The 20,237-nt window shown below is 36.5% G+C and overlaps 1 protein-coding gene across 5 annotated transcripts in view; it reads left to right on the top strand.

Moving 5' to 3' along the window:
- The window catches only part of CTNNA2 (catenin alpha 2), a 468,162-nt gene that overhangs the window by 337,584 nt on the left and 110,341 nt on the right, over positions 1-20,237 (top strand). Inside the window, exon 1 of one of the 5 annotated variants that reach the window (XM_068679581.1) lies at positions 14,627-14,883. The exons of the other annotated variants lie outside the window; for them this stretch is intronic. Within the exon in view, the coding sequence (XP_068535682.1) occupies positions 14,725-14,883 (159 nt within the window). The 5' untranslated portion in view covers positions 14,627-14,724. Of the gene's footprint in view, positions 1-14,626; positions 14,884-20,237 lie in introns of those variants that run through there. 5 annotated transcript variants of the gene reach the window in all.

Below are 20,237 nucleotides of genomic sequence, written 5' to 3' on the forward strand. Positions count from 1 at the left end.
TAAGATGACATTTAAATTAAAATCTTGCCTCTATTTGTAAATGTGGCAGTGTTTAATGTGGTTTTGATCAGTGCAATATGCTATCCTTATATCGGCATAGAAACGAGATTTGTTCACAGTGTCAGGCTGCCGTGGGTGGTGGGGGATGTCCCTTCATAACAAGCACTTGATTTAAGTGGGACAAATGAGTTAAATATGGGTCTGTGTCTGCAGATACAGAAAGCCAAGCTAAATGTCCATGTCTGTTCCTGGTGGAAAAGCTTCACAGAGTTGATATAGTGATTCTCTGCAAGCATCATTGAACCTAGGAGAAAGTCATACAAGCGGACAAGGTCATATAATGCCCCAAAGAAATTGCTCTAAACAGTGTAATCTACAAGGGGAATGAGGGAGTACAGATTTTTTATTTGGGTGAGGTTTCTCCCTCCAGAAATTTACCCTATTTTTCTGCTTTGAACAGATGTCTCCTAAAACAGTGTGTGGGAAATTTCCAAGAAAGTCCATGCACTTATATTTTATTATCCTTCTAAAGTATGATAACCATTCCAGATATGACTGATTATATTATTTTGTGTAGCTTGCAACGTTTTGTGTTTCAATTCATTTTATTATTTTTGTATAAGTATAAATAGTACTTTTACTAATTATCTGAATCCCTGAAAAAATACATAGAATTTCAAAAATATTAAACAATATCTTTCTAGGCTTGTGAAATTATTTATTTATTTATTTATTTATTTCTTCCTTCACAGATTTAATTGATATTCACATCTATCTGTGAAGGCAATCACACCAGTCATTGAAAATAAAGCTTTGTCTTTATCCTGTACTGCAACAGAGACAGAAGGCTGAATAGTCAACTAAAAATGTCCATGTAGATGGACATTGGTTGTCTTAAAATGCTAAATGGTCCAAAAACTGGGGGCATCACTAAAGTACAGAGATGCAGAGGACAGGTTTTAACTGAGATATTTAGAGGGACTGCATTTTCAGTAAGTGGCTCGGAAAAGGAGGAGGTGTCTCCATGGAAGCCTCATGAGCTCCTTAGGTGTTTGTCACAACTCCACAAACTGTTCCATGGATGAAGGAGAATGACTTAGATGAGCAAGGAGGCGTGAGGAGGCATACTGACCCATGGTAGCAACTCAACCCGCATCAGCACAGACACTTTTAAATTTGTGTGAAAATAGAGCAAATTCTTAAGCACGTGTAGATGTTCTGCAGAACACTGAATGTGCAACAGACACAAAACAGCTTACTTTGTGCATATATGGAAAGCAGGAAATGAACTCATTAAAAGGACCATGAGGAAAATTTTGATTCTGTTTTGATTCTGAAAATTACTCATAACAATATCTAGCTGGTCAATTTAAGACTGTTTCTATGGAAAGAGAAAGCAAACAAAAATGCCACTAACAGTAGCAAGGCTTGAATCATACTTTTGATGTGGGCAAGGAAAAGTAGAAGAGATGTAAGAATCAGGGTTTGAGGAGGCAGATGACTAAACCATCAAGCTATTTTGCCTGTAACTAGCATGTATGCCAATATTCTTATTACTGATCTGTCTTTACTACATTCTTTCCCACTCTCTGTAGTACACATTTTAATTAGACTGTAGGATCTTTGGGATGGGCACTACCTGGCTTTTGCACAAGTCCAAGGAAACTGACCTTGACAGAGGTGACTGAGTTTATTCTGGAGGTGTGTCTATGTGCTTATACATATGGATAAGTATTTGCATATGTTTGTGTAACAGAAAATAAATGTTACATAGCATTTGCAGGCTTCAGCGAAATGATTTAGAGGGAGTAGGTGGTTACTGCCCTAAAACACAGAAAGGGTTTGATGATATAAGAGAGTAGGAGGATAATTAAGATTGCAAATATTTTTTTGTTTTGTACCTACTGTAGCTAACTCTTCTGTTTCTGTGTCTCCAAATATTTAAGTTTTCTCTAAATTCCCATATCTTTATTTCATGCAAAATGTTTTTAGTTTTATTAATAAATGAAAGCTCTAGCTGATGGGCATGCATATAAATGTTTGAAACACGGTTGCTTAAGACATAAAGCCAAAAGGCGAATTAGCAGCACAAGAAACAAAAATATTAGTTTCTAAAACGCTTGTGTATTTTAAGCAGCGTTCTTTTGCTTTCATAGTCTGTGTGACTTTAAATTCTTGAGACTTCCATTATAATGTTTAGGGATCACACCTTTATTATGTTCAGGACAGTATGCTAATGCTATCTGCAGGGGATATAAAGATGGGAGTCGTTCTACCAGGTGCTTAGAAAAGAATTTTGAAAACATATTAAATATCCAAATTAGTTACTTATTAGTTACTGAATGCAAATGATTTATTCTAACAGTCAGTAGGGGAATTTTTTGCCCTTCCCCTGGTTTGCTAATTCAATGCAAGTCCTACAACTGGATCATATGGCAAACATTTAATAGTGTTTTAAAGGCATAGAACATGGCAAACTGGTTAAAGCAACATTTAGCTGTGTGATTGCTCTCAGATGCTATAGTAATTGACATTTAAAAAGACTTGGGTAGAAGAGTGTTTAGGTTATAGGCTTTTTAAAATAAATATTTGCAGATCATATTTACAAAACAGTATCTTTCACCCTCTGTTTATAAAGCAGTAAACAGATCTGTTCATTTTCAGTGCATTCTTTAACAAAGATTGTTGTATCTAAATACTGATTTTTGAGTTTTCAATTAGTTGCAATGCATTATTTCAAAAAATAATATTTTCAACTGTGTGTATCTGCACAGGAAATCACAAAGCAGCTTTTCTTTTTATTTACAGTTTAGGTGGTGAGAGATATTATGTGCCCAAATTCACTTTCCAGTTTGCTGGAAAAGTTGATCCTACAACTGCTGTGCACCTTTTCACAGCAGAGCACAGCTGGGCTCTCACAGCTACTACTCAAATATACCATATAGCATGTGAGAATGTATAGAAGAAACTCAAAACATTTTCATAAATATAAATTTTGTTCCTTAGATTAGTGGAGTAACTCTCAGTCTGGTTATACAGAGGGCAGAAGTAAGTTAATGTAAATGATTCTAGTTAGAGAAGAAAAATAATGAATAAAATCATTAAAATAATAAAAAATAACGAAAAAAAATCATACCAAAATCCCAATGAACTTTGAAATTCCTAAAATACTTGAAAAAATATCTCTAATTGCTCTAATTTTCTTATTTATTTTATTGTGTCATCTGCGGAATGATATAACCTTTAAAACTCATATTGTATAGAGCAACACAAATGGCAATAGGAACATTTGTTATCCTTAATGATGCTGTTTTTATTTTCTTTTGATTTATATATTAGCTAATAACTGTGCTGTGTAAAATAGTTTGTGATCACCTTCACTGACGGCTAAAGTCAGTGAGCCTTTCCACTGACCATCATAAACATACCATTGGACACAGGAGATTAGAGATGACCATGATTTCTAGTCCAAGAAAGAGAAAATTTGTCTGTATTCATGTATACACTATATAATAAGCTGATATAAATCCAGTTGGATTATTAGGATTTATTTCCAAAGGGAAGAATCATGGCCACACCTCATGTGCTAGATTCAAGGTTTACAGAAATAACCAATTATAGTAATACTTTTCTTATAAGAAAAAAATATCAGAAGTGATAGCAAAACCTGTTAATTCAAAATTCAACATAAACCACAAGTCTCAAGGATGACAAATCAACACTTTTTATGATATTCTGTATTCAGAAGAAAATACTGTTCCACACCAGGTTTTGATGTGCTACAGCATTTCACTCTGTAATATATAGTGAATTTATTTCATTAAACAACTTTTCCATACTTTCCTGGTGCCATTCACTCTAGCATCACTACAGTTCCACTCTCTGCCTATCACTTCTGGGGAGTTTCCTTTTGTTCTAAGGTGTAAACTGGGCTGACCAGTGGTGCTAACTGAACATCCCCAGGATACTTCACATTACTCTGTAAACCTCGTATTCCTGCCAGCTCAAACAGTATCATTTTACTTGTAGAAACATTCTAATATTTCAGAAAAAAAGTTTTTCTGCTCTGCCATACGCACAATCTTAAATACTGTTCACTCACAGATAAATTGTGAGTATGGTTTATATGAAACTAAATATATTGAAATATTCAGTGACATTTTTAGATTAATATATAAATCTCTATGTTAATTTTGCAAACAACATATTTTAGCTATATAGGCAGCTGAGCAACAAACGAGGCTCATCTATCCTGTGCACGTTAACAGAATTACCATGGAAAAATTAAGATCTGATCATATGATTGAAGATAGTACAATAAAATGTGGATAAACGCAGGGGAAATTCTAGCTGAGCAGACAGCTGTAATGCTAATATTTTATTTTCAAGTGTATGGTTCTGCACTTTCAACAGTCTTGGCATATGAACTGAAGTGGCAGAAAAATAAGACATTTAAAATACTGTCTGATATCGGGCATTGACCTTCTTAGCTCTGAAAATATTAAATATGCCAGTCAAGAAATCGTGGTTATTTTTTATTTATTTATTTATTTTGATTGTATAAAGATAGGATATACTGGATTTGAATGATAAAAGCACTACATAGACACACACAAAGGCATAAATATATGCTATCCATCTTTCATTTTTGTCTTGATAAAATTTGTAGTCATTTGGAATACTAGAAATAGCTTTCTGAGGCAAGAACTTGTTCTTCTGCATCTTGCGGTAATTTGTTTCCTATATCAAAAAAAATAATGTTTTGGAGAACAGAATGATAATGGACATAGAGAATGTTACTAGGAGAGACTATTGGTCATAGAAAACTGGTCTGAAATTCATCAGTCAAAAGGAATGCTGGCATAAACAGCCCTCTTTTAGCCCCCCCCCCCCCTTTTTTTTTAATAAACACTCAAAATTTTATATTATTTATCTATATTAGATGATGGATAGACATTTTTTGTTGATTTAGAAAATTACAAAATGAAATTTCATCTCTGAGGTTGCAAATGCCCGTTATTATGTGCACACAGTTATGTATTTGTCAGATTACATACATAAAATAAATACATAGAAAGAAGCCCATGAAATATTAATTTGGTAAATACAGTTCCTTTAGTTCTTTTTTTTTTTTTTTTTTTAATTTATTTATTTTTGCAACTGTGTAGTAAAACAGGCTCACCAGAAATTTTTCTAAGTACAATGAAAGTTTGTGATGGACTTGAGGTTGTCCACTTCTAGTCTTGTCTACGCAGAGCACGGGTACAACCATCACTGAATGTACATAATGACCAGAATGATCATCCCGATGTAGTACTGTTGCCTTTGCCTAATTTTCCTACTTTATGGAGAAGTTTCCATAATAACTTGGCATTGGCCATTGCTAAATTCAAAGGACAGACTAGCCCCGCCTTAAAATTACCTTTTTGAAAGTATGGTAGTATTGAAGCCCTGCACTGAAATTATTGTGTAGTATCCGCTCCCCTCCTTGATGTGTAACACTTCCTGATCCCAGAGAATGAGCTATTAATATATAGATATTTCAGCAGAGAAGAGCTCACTTGATATATTTAGAGGCTTGCTCTGCATCATTACAGAGTGCTTTGCAACACTGACTTGTTAAACATTTTCCTGTAGCCAACCCTCGTCAACCCATCTGTGTTATGTGAAATTCTTCTGAAGGTCAAAACTCAAACATGGTTTCAGGACTAAGGCAAAAATGAGTTTACGCTTTGTAGATAGACTTTTTTTTTTCTCTCTCTCTTATGAGCAGGTCACTAAATGGCTGTGTGTATTTAGAGGTCATGCCCTCACAAAGTATTATTCTGATTTTCTGAGAAAATAGCCCTTTCTGATCTCTTTGTACTGAAGAGTCGGGTCCTGCACCTGGGGCACAATAACCCCAAGCAGAGCTACAGGCTGGGAGATGAGTGGTTGGAGAGCTGCCAGGCAGAGAAGGACCTGGGAGTGATGGTGGATAGTCGGCTGAATATGAGCCAGCAGTGTGCTCAGGTGGCCAAGAAGGCCAACGGCATCCTGGCTTGTATCAGAAACAGTGTGACCAGCAGGGCTAGGGAGGTGATCGTCCCACTGTACTCGGCTCTGGTGAGGCCGCACCTCGAGTACTGTGTTCAGTTTTGGGCCCCTTGCTACAAGAAGGACATGGAGGTACTTGAGCGGGTCCAGAGAAGGGCGACGAAGCTGGTGAGGGGTCTGGAGAACAAGTCCTACGAGGAGCGGCTGAAGGAGCTGGGCTTGTTCAGCCTGGAGAAGAGGAGGCTCAGGGGCGACCTTATCGCTCTTTATAAGTACATTAAAGGAGGCTGTAGTGAGGTGGAGGTTGGTCTGTTCTCCCACGTGCCTGGTGACAGGACGAGGGGGAATGGGCTAAAGTTGCGCCAGGGGAGATTTAGGTTAGATATTAGGAAGAACTTCTTTACTGAGAGGTTTGTGAGGCATTGGAACGGGCTGCCCAGGGAAGTGGTTGAGTCACCATCCCTGGAGGTCTTTAAGACGTTTAGATGTAGAGCTTAGGGATATGGTTTAGTGGAGGACTTGTTAGTGTTAGGTCAGAGGTTGGACTCGATGATCTTGTGGTCTTTTCCAACCTAGACAATTCTGTGATTCTGTGAATCTCTTATGTATATGAACAAAAACAAAAGCCTCTATTGTGTGTTGTTGTATTCTATCAAACACAGAATATCCTGAATTGGAAGGGACCCTCCAGGATCATTGAACCCAACTCTTGGCTCCGCGCAAGACCGCCCAAAAATCAGACCATGTGTCTGAGCGCATTGTCCAAATGCTTGAACTCCATCAGGCTCAGTGCTCTGACCATTGCCCTGGGGAGCCTGTCCCAGTGCCCAAACACCCTCTGGGTGCCGAACCTTTCCCTAGCGGCCAGCCTGACCTCCCCTGTCCCAGCTCCATGCCGTTCCCTCAGGTCCTGTCGCTGTCCCCAGAGAGCAGAGCTCAGCGCCTGCCCCTCCGCTCCCCTAGTGAGGGAGCTGCAGGCCGCCATGAGGCCTCCCCTCAGCCTGCTCTGCTCTGGGCCGAAGAAACCGAGGGACCTTGCATGCAGTGCTCGAGGTGAGGCCACACTAACACAAAGTAGAGCAGGAATGATGAATGACAAATAAGAAAAAATGAAAACAATTTTCTCCAAATTGTGCTTGTCGGCTGCTAAATCCAAACTAGTTCCCTCTTAATCACTCTCTGCTACCTCTTGTTTTTGATCTGGGACTGAATTTCACATGTACTCTGCATAAAAATTTTGATGTAGATATAGTTATCCTTTAAAAGGACAACAGTATTTTAGCCGCTTAGCATATACAATTCATTGCAACCAATTACAACCAATTTATGTCACCTTTTGGTTGGTGGTGGTGGTGGCTTTTCTATTCTTATATGGTTTTCTGCTTTCTTCTCCTCAGTCCCTGCAATTTTTAATATCAGTTATGAGGAAAAAAAAAGGCAGGAAAAAAAAAAAGGTTTTTTTTTTTTTTTTTTTCTTTCTTCTAATTGAAATAGCCTCTACTGATGCATCTAGGTATTAGTTGCAAGAATCCCCCTTGTTCTCTTAGAATCATCATAATCATATATTCCTAAGTGATGCTTTGATCATAACTTTTCTGTTAAAATGGTCTCCTTTTTCCTCTAGCTTTCAAGGCTAAGCAATGGGTATGCAGTGTGACATGCCTGAAAGACATATGTAAAAGCTAGCCATGTTCTGCCGTGTTTAAAAAAAAAAATTCCTAACTGTGGTGCATCCCTTAACCCTCCCAGAAGTCCTCATCTCCAAGATAATGTCTGCTTCATACATACCTTAAATTGGGAGTGTCAACTGAATATACTTAGAATATGTGGAATGAGCATCTCCTGAGAGTTCTTGAAACTCCAGAAAATTCTTCGAGAAACATTAAACGAAGTACAAATAGTGGAGTACAGCATAGGTTCACAAGTTGAGTCTTTACACTTCACTCCCACATAAAAGATCATTAGTAAAATAAAGTTTTTATTCCAGTGCTTGCTCCTGCATGATAAAGGAAAAAGAATAAATAAATTAAAAGAGGGAGAGGGAAGAAAAAAGAAAAAAGAAAAAAAAAAAAAGATTGTTCATTATATACTGGAGAGGTAATATGCATCATGGCACTACTTTAAGATGAGATACTTCCTACCCATTTCACACTTTAGAAATAATTACTTAACACAGTGCAGCCCATTTTATTCACAGTAACTTTTTTTTTCAGTAATTTACTTAGTAGTTTTGAAGTGAAAAGCATCATGCAGTGTGGAAAGCCACAGAGCTTCTCCTGCGGGGCTTTAGTTTATTTTCTAAAATTTCTTTAGGCATTTGATCATCATGGAATTGACTCACCCTTAACGCTAATTGCCATACTAAAGAAAATTTCACTAAAATATCATCTATTAGAAACAGAGTTGGACCGTGAAACTGAGCTAAAGTCTAGTTCCCAATGTCTCGATTCGGTTGCTTTCTTCTTGGTATACATCGTAAGCATTTGTAACATGCAGAATCACTGTAATTGTTCTTGTTGTCTTGAAATCATAGATTTTAAAGAAAATGTTTATTCAACTAATGTTGTAAGAAATGCCAATGGAATTATAAGGTATTTCACAAAGAATAGAGAAATAAATAGGGAGTGTGGAATGCTTTGTTGTATTACAACTGAAATTACAAAGCCAAAATAGGAAATGATTAAAATACTACTATGTAAAATAGTTGATACCTTTATACATTAAAATTAGTTTTGATTTTGAACATCACAGTTTTTGAACATCATAGATAAAAAGAAAACCAGAGGTAGAGGTCAGTTGTCACTTCTATCGCTTGCAGTTAGTTCCTAAATTCATCTGTTATTAAAAGGTACTCTAATCAGCTGCAGATGTCTGTAGATAACTTTTGAGCTACTACATTTGCAAGTCTTGGTGCAAGTTATGCACTGTTCCCTGGTAAAAAACCTCCTGCAATAAATAACTCCAGATCAGTAGCTCACCTCAAAAACCATTGCTAATTGATAAAGGAGGCCAATCCATGATAATTTACAAATTTAAATTCTACAGACTTTCAACCCTTTTGAAAATGTACACATCTGTCTCATTGGATGGCTTTTCAAAGGCATCTAAATAACTTAGAAAGGTATAAATAACTTTGGGGCTGGTAAAGTAAATCCGAGTACATTTTAACATTCTTTGGACAGCTAGTCTCCCTTTGGCACCTTTGAAGGCCTGCTCAGTTTCATTTATGAACATCAGAATGGAGGTGATGCCAGTTAGCATCTATTTCAACGTTATTTCAGGTCTTGCACTAGAATCACAGGTTTCAGTCTGCTGCAATTTCATTTAACATTCTTTAAAATTTTTTACACTTCATTTCCTACAAGAAGACTTTGTGGCAACCTACCAAAGGAACTATCTTGCTTTTAACCCCTTCTGTGATATTTTTTGTCTTTTAGCTGTTCTGTGAAATGAAGATGTATCAAGCAATTTTTAAAAATAGGATTAACTTTATCTTTTTAATTATTATTATTTTTAGATGCTAGACAAGGTGTAAATTGTACAGTGGTTTTACATTTTGCATATTCATATACACTCTGCCATTTCCATTAGCTATAAGATGGGCTGCAATGTCACTTAGCTTAAAAGTTTCAATGTCATCATTATCAACACTGCAGAGTGAACTTGTCCTATTGCACATTCACAGAAATAACTCTTTCTGGAGGCATGAAGACGTGAAGAGCTAGTCATTCAATTACCCTATAGGCCAGGCAGGGATGGTCAAATTAATTACTGTCTCATGAATATAAAAGATAAGGGGCCAAATCCAAAGAAAAGCCTCAGAGTCTATGAGCTGGGAATTACAACATGACCATTTTAAGTGTTTTTTAACACACTCACCAGGACCTGGGGTACACTTTGCAGCTGTTGAAAAAACTAAATTTGTGTCAATCCAGAAGATTGGAGGAGAAGGCTTTTTCTGACACAAAGCTTGTGCTCATGCTTTATCCTGAAGACATGTATCAATAGTTACTGTTTTGAAAAGACTATGTGAGGTTCATGTGTATCCAAACCACATAGTCATCATTCTGCCTCTTATATTTTATTTAGTAGTGAACTATCACTATCAGTATCAGGAAATTAGAGGATTAGGCCTGATTCCCTGTTTGGCAGATTCACAAATCCTTTTGCAACTCTGGGCCAGGTGTATATTTTCACCTGTTCTGCTGAAACTAAGATATGTTGCTGCTTGGTGTAGAAGGGTTGAAAGGACTCCAAGAACCAGAGGCCATTCCAGCACATTTACCTGAGGACTTAAGACAAAGCTTCAGGGGCAGATTTGATTTGTTTTTGTACCCACTAGTCTTGCATCGCTTCCTTTGGGGAAGAAGAGGATGAGTCCCTTCTCTTTCCTGCATCCATTTCATCCATTTAATCTAAGTCACCTATCTGATAATTCCAAAAGTGCAGTTTACATCCAGAGGAAATTTAGAGTAGTTATGAATAGTGAATGTTTCCATCTTTTAATGGAAATAATGTATAAACTCCTGCTGACTTGAGAGGGAGCACAGAGAGGCTTTGTAAATGCACCAGTTATCATTTCAGTAGAAGTCTTTACATTTATTAATTTTTTTCTAAGAACAAAACAAGTCTGAAAAAAAAATGAAATCTAAAAGGAGAAATAAGGACTCTAACAACTTGAGAGATTTAAAACATTATTTTATAGCTAACTAGTTTGTAGTAGCGTTTACAAAGGTGTTGTTTGGTATGGTGTTTTTTTTTTTTATTATTTTATTTATTTGTTTATTTATTTATTTATTGTAAGAAAAAAAAAGTTTAATAAAGAGTGCTGATGAAAATGTCACAGGGTTATTTTCAGCAGTCTTTTGCTTCAGATATCCCACATGGACATTTTGTTATTTTGTGCTGGCTTTTACACTAATGCCCTGTAATTGTGTTTCACTTCCTCTGATTAAGCTGACAAGTAATTTGAATGGATATCACTTACCACATTGATCTGAGGAGGTGACAGGAGTAGACCACAGTTTTGCACCGTAAAAATAGAATGAGCTTTTCCATTGCTCTTACTTTCTTTTGAATGTCTCTGTTTGGAGTTTAAACAGATCCCATTTATCTATTTATTTATGTTGTATGTTTTATTTCATCACCAGTGTCTGATGCTTGTGGTGTGCTAGAAAGAAACATATGGGCAGAAAGAAGCCAGTACTCAAATTGACCAAATAATTGCTGTAATGAGAACTGAGTTATTTTCTTTCCCAGGCTTTCCTCTATCTCCATTCATTCAAAACAATAGCTAAAGTTACAGTATGTGTCCAATTAAATCTCCTGCTCACTGTTTCCTTGCAGGTGAGGGTTTGCTGGAGGTGTGCCAGGTGAAAAGCATTGCTGCCAGACACACAAGCCACTGCCATCAGATGTCTGACACATGCAATAACCTGGTGTTGTGCAGGCTGCATGGTACCCTGCCAAGCAGGGTGTCAGAGTAGGAAAGAAGCAGTGGCTACATTGGCTGCAAGAAACATCAGCCCAAATCATTTCAAATATTGTTTTGGTGGAGCCTGTAATTGAAAGCATTCAGAACTGGTTGACAGATAAAGAGGAAAAAAAAAAGCTGGGTGGTCAGAAAGGAACTCAGTGATAAGGGAAAAGAAACTAATAATGAATTCAAAAAAAAAGCATTTAATTCTCTCTTGTAAGTACAAATACTTAGTTTCTTCTCACTTGGCATTGACTTTAAGCTGCATACATTGATGAACACATTTATGATAGGTTAGACCTCATTTCCTTATGGATCACCCAAGGAATGCAAGCATGATGCAATTATGAAGAAGGAAATGCAGACATGATATCAAATATACATCTGTTAGATAGTGACAGACAATCCTATTTTTTGAAAATCCTATTTTTTAGTGATAATTGAAACTCAAAGAGTGCTAAGTAAAGTCAGGACAATTCTATGCCTCGTACAGACAGGCCAGGTTTGGGGGGTTTGAACTCTACGGCTAAGTAATACCTAGTTATATGCCATTAACAAAAGGCATGGATCTAAATATAAAAACATAGTTGAAACTTCAGTATGTTCATTTAAAAAAATGATTCATTAAAAAAATGTTGTTTATTTAAAAAAAAAAAAGCAACATTTCTGAACACCTCTAAACTCTTTGATGTATTTCCAACAGTCACTTAATTTCTCAGAGAAGTCTAAAATGTTTCTTTGCTGAAAAAAATGCATCTGTGTACACTACATAAGCCAATGTTATGGTAAAACATTGTCATCAAATTTTTTTTCTTTAAATGTTCAAAGAAACAAAAAAGTTTTTGTGAGCTGGAGAAATGAAATTATGTGGTTGTCAGTGTAAGAGGGAGACCTGGAAAACACTCCAAAATTTTCAAGGAATGCTTAGATTTCTCAGGAAGTCCTACATTTAATTTGGGGAATAAAACTCATCCCTGGGTTTCACAATATATCCTTTAATTTAAAACAAGCTAGGAAGAGAGTGCTTTTTACTGAATGAGGCATAAAACAGAGACCCATTGTGATAACAGACATAAATATCACTTCTATTAAGAGTGCTAACAAGTATTTCCACTAATCTGTAACAGAAATGTAACACAGATTTTTTTCAGTAAATTTTCGAAGTTTATATGCATGTAGTATTGTTCATTACATGTTGTAAGATATGCTGAAGATTTCTACTGCTTATCTTTTCTTAGTTGCCTTGTATTACTTAAACTTTTTAACAGATAATTTTTAATGGAAAATAAGGTAGAAAACTTTGTTAATTTTTTTTTTTTTTGATGTTGTGGTGGTGGTGGTGGTGTGTTTAGTAATGTTAACGGGGATGCTTATAATAACAGACTTTTCTCAGAGCCTGTAAAGTTGGTAAATTTTGTCACTTTTTATTTACATCCTTCTTCACTATGAACTTCCATATCTTAAGGAAAAGAAAAAATGTGTACTACCTCCTTCTCCTCCAGTTATTTTAGATTAAGAGAAGATATCCAGAAGTGATTTAAAAGCAGATTGCAATTTACAGCTGGAAAGCAGTTGGTAGTTAAATGAGGAGTTTATAGTGGACCCTTTGCAAGTGGATGTCTGTGAAGAAATTAGAATAATTTGGAATTCTGGAGTAAACAGTTCTGACCTTCTAAATGGAAGCATCTGCAAGATTTCATTTAACTGATGGCTAGGGAGATTCTCAGCTGGTGTAAATTAGTGTGACTTCATTGGAGCTGATGGTTTTATAACAGTTTACACCAATGAAATTTCTGTCCTCAGAAATTCTATTTTTTTATATGCATTTATCTGCAACAGCATCAATTTCTGTACAGACATCTTCTGAATGGAAATATGCAGTTTATTCTATGACAAACCTGATGTTTTCCTCTTTGGGTCCTCTGAGTAAGTGCTGTGAAGGAAAAGATGCTCCTTAACTAAAAGAAATGTGCTGCAAATCAGTATTCTGATGCATAATGTTATGAAGTCAACTCCCTTCCAAACAGAAAGGAATGAGGGGAAGTTCTCGGGGACATTAGGACAAAAACCTGGACCAGATTTTCTAATTTCACATTTTCTGGAGAAATCAGCCACAGGTACTCTTTGAAAGGAACCAGTTCCTGTTTATATGCCTGCCATCTTTGGCTGGACTACTGGGGGAAGAGGGTTAGTGTCTGTGGGTGCAGCTGTGCGACAAAGCACTGAAACATGGGGCAGGTGATGCTGTAGCCCCTTAGAGCACTTTTAGTTCAACTGGGCAAGGTACAGGGAAGGTTTTGGTTACTTCTGTTTTGGACTTAGAGCTTAAGATTCCTGTTTAACTTCTATGGCTTTTTTTTTTTTTTTTCCACCCTACCCCCCAAAAAACAATAGTGTTTTCTTATAATTTAGGAATATCCCACTGGTTGCCTTTGCTGCATTTTTTTGATACCACAGTATGCTGTAAAATCCTCTTCTGGCTAGTAACTAGAAGAAAAGGAATGTATGTTTGCTGCAGTGATCTTGGAAGCTAGTTCAGAAATGCACAGAAATATAAAAATATTCAACGTACATCTGAAAATTAAAAAGAAGCCTTGCTGCCTTCACTCTTAAGAATGGCAAAGGTTGCATTTTAGGCAAACTCTGCTACCATTATAAATATAAATTCTTTTAGCAGTTCTTTTTTAAGAAAGCCTAATTTCCAGTATATGGTTATGGGTAACTATTGATTAATGATAACAGCTGTTACTTGAAAACTAGTATGATCAAGCCCTAATCCTAACTGGTCTTTTAAATCAAACTGCTGTCATTGATAATCTTCCTGAAAGTCCTTGGCTATTGCTGTAAAACAAGAAATAGTTACAATGGAGAATGGTAAAAAACAAACAAACAAAAAAGCAATAGCCACAAAGCAAACAAATTAAAAGAACACAAGTTCTCCCTCTTGTGAGAGGATGAAAGAGCAAACCACACACAGCTGATATTAACCACACCACTTAATTCACCAGCTCCAACCTCAAGGGCATTCGGCTGTTGTGGTGACGTGGACTGCATTAAAATGTGGATAAACCAGAGAGTCATCTTCATCCTTTTCCATAGTCAGTTCTCATTATTTCTTTAGTTTGTTACATGCTTAGTTCTAACTGTGTGCAAATCTAGATAAAACTTGTTTGGGTCCAGGCCAAAGACAAGATTTGTGCACCTGAGATACCATGCTGGTACCCAGCTCATGGTTCATTTATGTTCTGTTGCCTTTATTCACTGCCTGGGATTGCAAGGATGCAGCTTGCTCAGTTTTCTGCATAGCTGTGATTATTTATGCAACGCTGGAACCAATTACACTCACTGTGATCTCGTCACAATTTTACAAGGTAATTAAAAACTGCTGAAAGCAATTGTTTCATTTAGGAAGAACTTCTTGTCCGTAACTTACATTTATGAGCAGGTTATTTAATGAATGACATTCTAAAACTGAGTAGTACCATGGAAGTGCCCTGAAGAAAGAGTGTAATTCAGTTTTTTATTGCAGACTGGCAAGATAATATACATACCGGGATCTTTTTGTCTTGTCCTTTCTCTGTGGTGTCCAAACCTTTCTCCTTTGCAACTACTGCTGCATAAACAATAGTCAAAAGACCTGAGTTGAAGGATTTCTAAGCAACCTTTCCTGTCCTCATTTATGCAGAATTCTCCTTTTTTTCCTAAAGGAAAAAAAAATGATTAAGAGGAAAAGGAAACAAACAAAATCATTCCATGTGAGTTGATTCTTTAGCAAAAAATGAATATAGAAAGCAGATGATTGCAGAAGGTACAATCTAGTTACTTAGAATAAATGCTAAAAGAAAAAACATCATTTACAGGTATAAACATAAAGAATGGATGAAATTACTGAGCTGAGCAGAACGGTAATTGACATTCACACCATGTTTCTAAGAGCTTTACTCACCTTACCAATTTGAAATATATATATATGTGTATTCTAAGATGTCTTGTTCAGCTCATCCATAGGGGGACCACACAACTTTTCTAAAATATGTTTTCCTGACCCATCTCCCTAGCTAATAGCTAAGGTTTTCAGCTTCCAGTGAAATTTAGCCTCTACTCAATTCTACTAGGATATATGGGTTAGCCTTTTCCTGACCTGAAATTAGTCTTTTTAACCTGTCAGAAGGAGACTATGTATTGGTATGTTTAAACCCAGCTTTCTGCTTAAAAGCACTGAAGCAGTTTACGTCTGATGTTCAAAATGTTTTTCCTCTTAGTAGTAAGCTTCTCTTCATCACTTTTAAAAGGGCTATTGAACATGAGCATAGTTTTTAAAGAGTGATGTTGTTCAACATTTAAAATAAAATATTAGGACAGATATATTTTTGAGCAGCAGTTTACACCTTAATAAAACATTGTGATATTGAAGTTCTGAATAAACTGTAAATAATGGAACCATCTACCTAGGGGATGATGAAAATATAAGAGTATATCAAGGTTTGGTAGCTTTTGGATCAATAGATAATCTCTCCAGCTGTCTCCTAGAGGCTAAATTGCTCAATAAATGGCATTGAGGGTGTCTTGGATATGCAACATGCAATATGTTAGGAGACTGAGTTCTCCCAGGTGTTTGGGCTTACATCTAAAGCAGCAGAGATGACAAGGGAATGTGTGAAAACAGTAGTCCTAAAATTTCTTACACCATTTTAGGCTTTTATTATTAATAATATTTGTGATAAATAGAAGCACTGAGCTTCTAGATTAGTCACTTTAAAGGAATAATTTTTTTGGTAGCTCTCTCTAATGTTTTTTATTTGGTAGCTATGCACATGGTCTTTGTTTTTTATCTGTGATAGTCATGCACATTGTCTTTTTGTATCTGTGGTATTACATTGTAGGCTTGCAATTGCTGTAGTTTTTGTATATTTGGTAGTACTTCATCCCCATCTTTAATAGGTTACTATTGCCAGACATGTTCGTCTGTCATTGATTGTAAAAACAAAATTCATAATGTGCTCAAAGTAATGGGTTTGCATCTCACATGAGTGCATGCATCATGTGTGATGATGCAGACTTTGTGTGCATGTAGACATATTTATTACCATAATATTTATGCCTTCTTTATAATAGTAATGGTAGCAGCAATCTTATCTGGTTCATGTGCTGAAATGACAGCTTTATAATTTCCCTTTCAGTGTTATTTGGAATTAGTCAAAGCTGCCAACACAGTTCCAGTCTAAAACATCCTCTTTCCAAGGTTGTGTGCATGTCATCCAAAATGCACTATGGCTCTAGGCTGGTTGGCCTCACTGTCTGTGTCTTGATTCTGTGATACTCTGTAGGTCTGGAAAACAGCATCCATTTAAGTACCTCATGCTGATCAAAAGAGTTCTGTAATGAGCAAGTCTTGGGAAATAAATGGCCTTAATAGTTGTGAAAATATTTGGGGAGATTATTATTTTATTCCAACAATATAAACTGTGAAAAGCTTATGGAAAGAAGAAAATGAGGGAGGTAATAAGCGCTTTTTCGAAAGAAAAACTGTGCTATATCCTAAGAGGGATCTTTCTAGCAGATGCTGAAAATTCTTTTGTAATTAAGGTGTTTGTTTTTTTATATTATTATTGTTTTGTTATTTCCCTTTCTAACTTAATGGAGTTGGAGCTCCCTATCTAAATAAGAACTTGCCTTAATACTATGAAGTTTTAACTGTAGGGCTTTTTAATCTTTGTTTAATATAAGGAATATAATGAATTTATATTTGGTTTATTGTTCAAGAAATATACTTGACAGTGGTTGTGACTGTAGGCATTTACTAAAGCAAAATAACAGTAACTAGATTTCTCCAGGTACTGCCGAAAGTTGGAGATGTTGGAAATGTTGAAAATGGGGAAAAGTTATTCCACATCTTAAGGGTAGCTTAAGAATGCTTGAAAAATGTATTCAGGAGGCTGGATCTTGTATTGCCTGATCTAGGAAAGGGACTGTGGGAGAACTGTAATGGCACAGCCCCTGGTCAGAAGCCCGTGGAAGTCAGCTTCTCCTGAGAAATTGGACACAAATCAAGCAGGCAGGGAAAAGCTGTAAGGATGAGAGTGACATGGATTGAAAGAATCATCTGAAAACCTCTCAAGTAGAAACAGTACCCAAATGCTGCTAATGGTCACTAGGTATCAGGGACTTTTATTAATATATGCTCCTATAACAAAGTTATTATTTAATCATGAGTAGATGTAATTCTGTCCACGGGAACTCTAAGTACTAATGTTTTGGCATTCCAAGGATTCTAGGCATTTCTTTTAATTCTCCTTTTAACCCAATGCCAGGAGCAGTTTTTAGATCCTTTTTATCCCATTTCCAAAGTACCTTTCTTCCCTTTGCAGAAAAAGTTTAACAGAGAAATGCTATAAGGCTCAGTACCAAGCTTTATGGTTGTTTTTTTTCAGAAACACAGGAAACTGCTCAGTTCCTTTCTATCCCTTCTAGGAATGGAGGCCAAAAATTTATCAGAGAGCAACATTAATATAACAGTATTTAAGGACTTAGATAAATAAACTTTAATAAACTTACATTTTCAGCACAGAGCAGATGGTGTTTGACAGACCCGCCTGAAGCTATGTAGCATCACATGCCATGCTATTTATTTTACAATAATGTGATTTACTAAACAAATTTCTCCTCCTTTGAAATTGTACTGTGAAGAAGGGCTTTTCTACCCAAATTTAAAGGCAGCAGCCATTTCATAAGTAACAGGTGAAGAACACTTAAAATTCCTGGATATGGAAAAACTGTTCTCTTATGTGTTAGTAAAATATTGCCATGGAGAGAGCTAAACCGGATCTCTGTCCACACGGTTTGGTGGCCTGTTTTCCAGCACAGCTTGGTTCATGCCATTTAGCATTTCAGACAGCGTGTAGGCATGATTCGGGCAATTGCACAGAGCAAGGACATTTTCAGTGAGCAATATAGATGAGGCTTTTCTCTGTTTTGAAGGGAGAAGGGGCTGGCCAGATGGATATTGCCAGTTTGCGTTGTGTGGCCTAAGGGTCACAGAAGGGCTCCCTGTTGTGTTGTGTATCTCAATAGGATGTACCTTAAGGGCCACTGTTTATTTAATTTAAAACTACACTAAAAAGTTACAAGAAAATTTCAAAAAGAGGTTCAGGAGAGGTGTTAGGTGTAGACTACCATGGGCCTATCCTCACGGGTTAGTCCATGTGAATTGGTAGAAAGAGCAATACAAAATACCCAAGTTAGGAGCATAAATCCCAAACTTTTAGGTCAATCAGAAAAATTCTGCTTTCCTCCAGGGACCATTTAGGGAATGTCAAGTGCCCTTACTCCTAAACTGTGCAGTTTATCAGGTGCCTAATTTATTCCATGTCACTGTATCCCTTAGCTGACTATCCTGCAAGAAGTCCCAAGCTCCTTTTCAGGACAGTTTCATGACCCCTTAAATTAGTGCCAAGCATTAAGTGCTTGATTTCAGATGTCAGTGGTGAATGCAGGATACATCTGTCTCGCACAAGAATCACTGAAGAAGAATTGCTAACTTGTTTGAGAGCTGTAAAATACCATCCCAATATAGCCTTAAATGGTGTGGTGTTTGCTTTTTCATTATTCCCATTTCATTAATACTCACTGCAGTTTGCACCATTTTTCAAATTATTCCTGGATTTCTTAAAAGAAGAAGGAAAATAAAAAGGATATCTTTACCAGAGTAAAAAAAAAAAAAAAAATAATAATAATAATTATATATATATATTAATGCAGTTTGTGTGGCTACATAACCTTCAAAGTCAATGGTACAAATCTTAAACAATGAGAAGGAATAGAAGAATTTAAATGATATTGAAGAAATTTAATTATTTGAGTAGGAAAATAATGCATCCCGAAACAGTGATATCACCAAGGACACTTGGTGCAGCTAGTAGATAGCACACAGCTGGAGTAATTGACAATTTTCATGAATGTATCTTCGTAGTCTAATAGACCAGCAACCTGGCTGAGACCAGCTTATCTCACAGTCCCTGTTGTGCCATTGCAGAAGTTAGGAGAAGCTTCCTACACCAAATTTATCTGCCCACGCGTGCCTCATTTTTATTATGAAATTCAGCTTTAAAAAGTATATACATTGTGAGCTCTTCTGACAGTTGCCATCTTGGACAAAATACCTGGGGTTGAATTCAGGACATCTGAAACTAAAAGCGTGTTCCATGATGACTTAGGCTATGGAGCCATAGTTCTTTAGCCGGGGACCAGCAGAACTCAAAGGAAAGTGAGATAAAAATATCAGCAGGTTACACAGCTGCCTCCTCTTGTATGGTAGCAAATGCTCTCCCTGTCTGTTTTCTACTGTTTGTGTGATTAGCTCCAGAATTTGTAATGGGTTCGTTTTAGAAACCTATGAGGTAAATATATATTTTGTATTAAATTCTGGTGGTTTTTGATAATGTTATGTTTGAATTTCTAAATGAAACAAGGAGACGGGTTTTACAGATTTCTAAATGATCGTAAAGGCATTGGCCCCATATCATAATTAGAATTACAGACAATAATAGAAAGCAGGCGTTCCCTCAAATGAATGCTTAAAGCAGAAGACTGGAGCCCAGGCCACTTGCCAATGTGGCCATGGAGAGCTGATAACACAGAGCTTTACATTTGAGAGATCATTATTGAAAGGGTATGTTTAATCCCCATCCCACCCCAAAAGTGACTTCTCAATAGGTCCCAGAAACAT

This window comes from Anas acuta, chromosome 4 (genome assembly GCF_963932015.1).
Source record: "Anas acuta chromosome 4, bAnaAcu1.1, whole genome shotgun sequence".
Classification (NCBI taxonomy): Eukaryota; Metazoa; Chordata; class Aves; order Anseriformes; family Anatidae; genus Anas; species Anas acuta.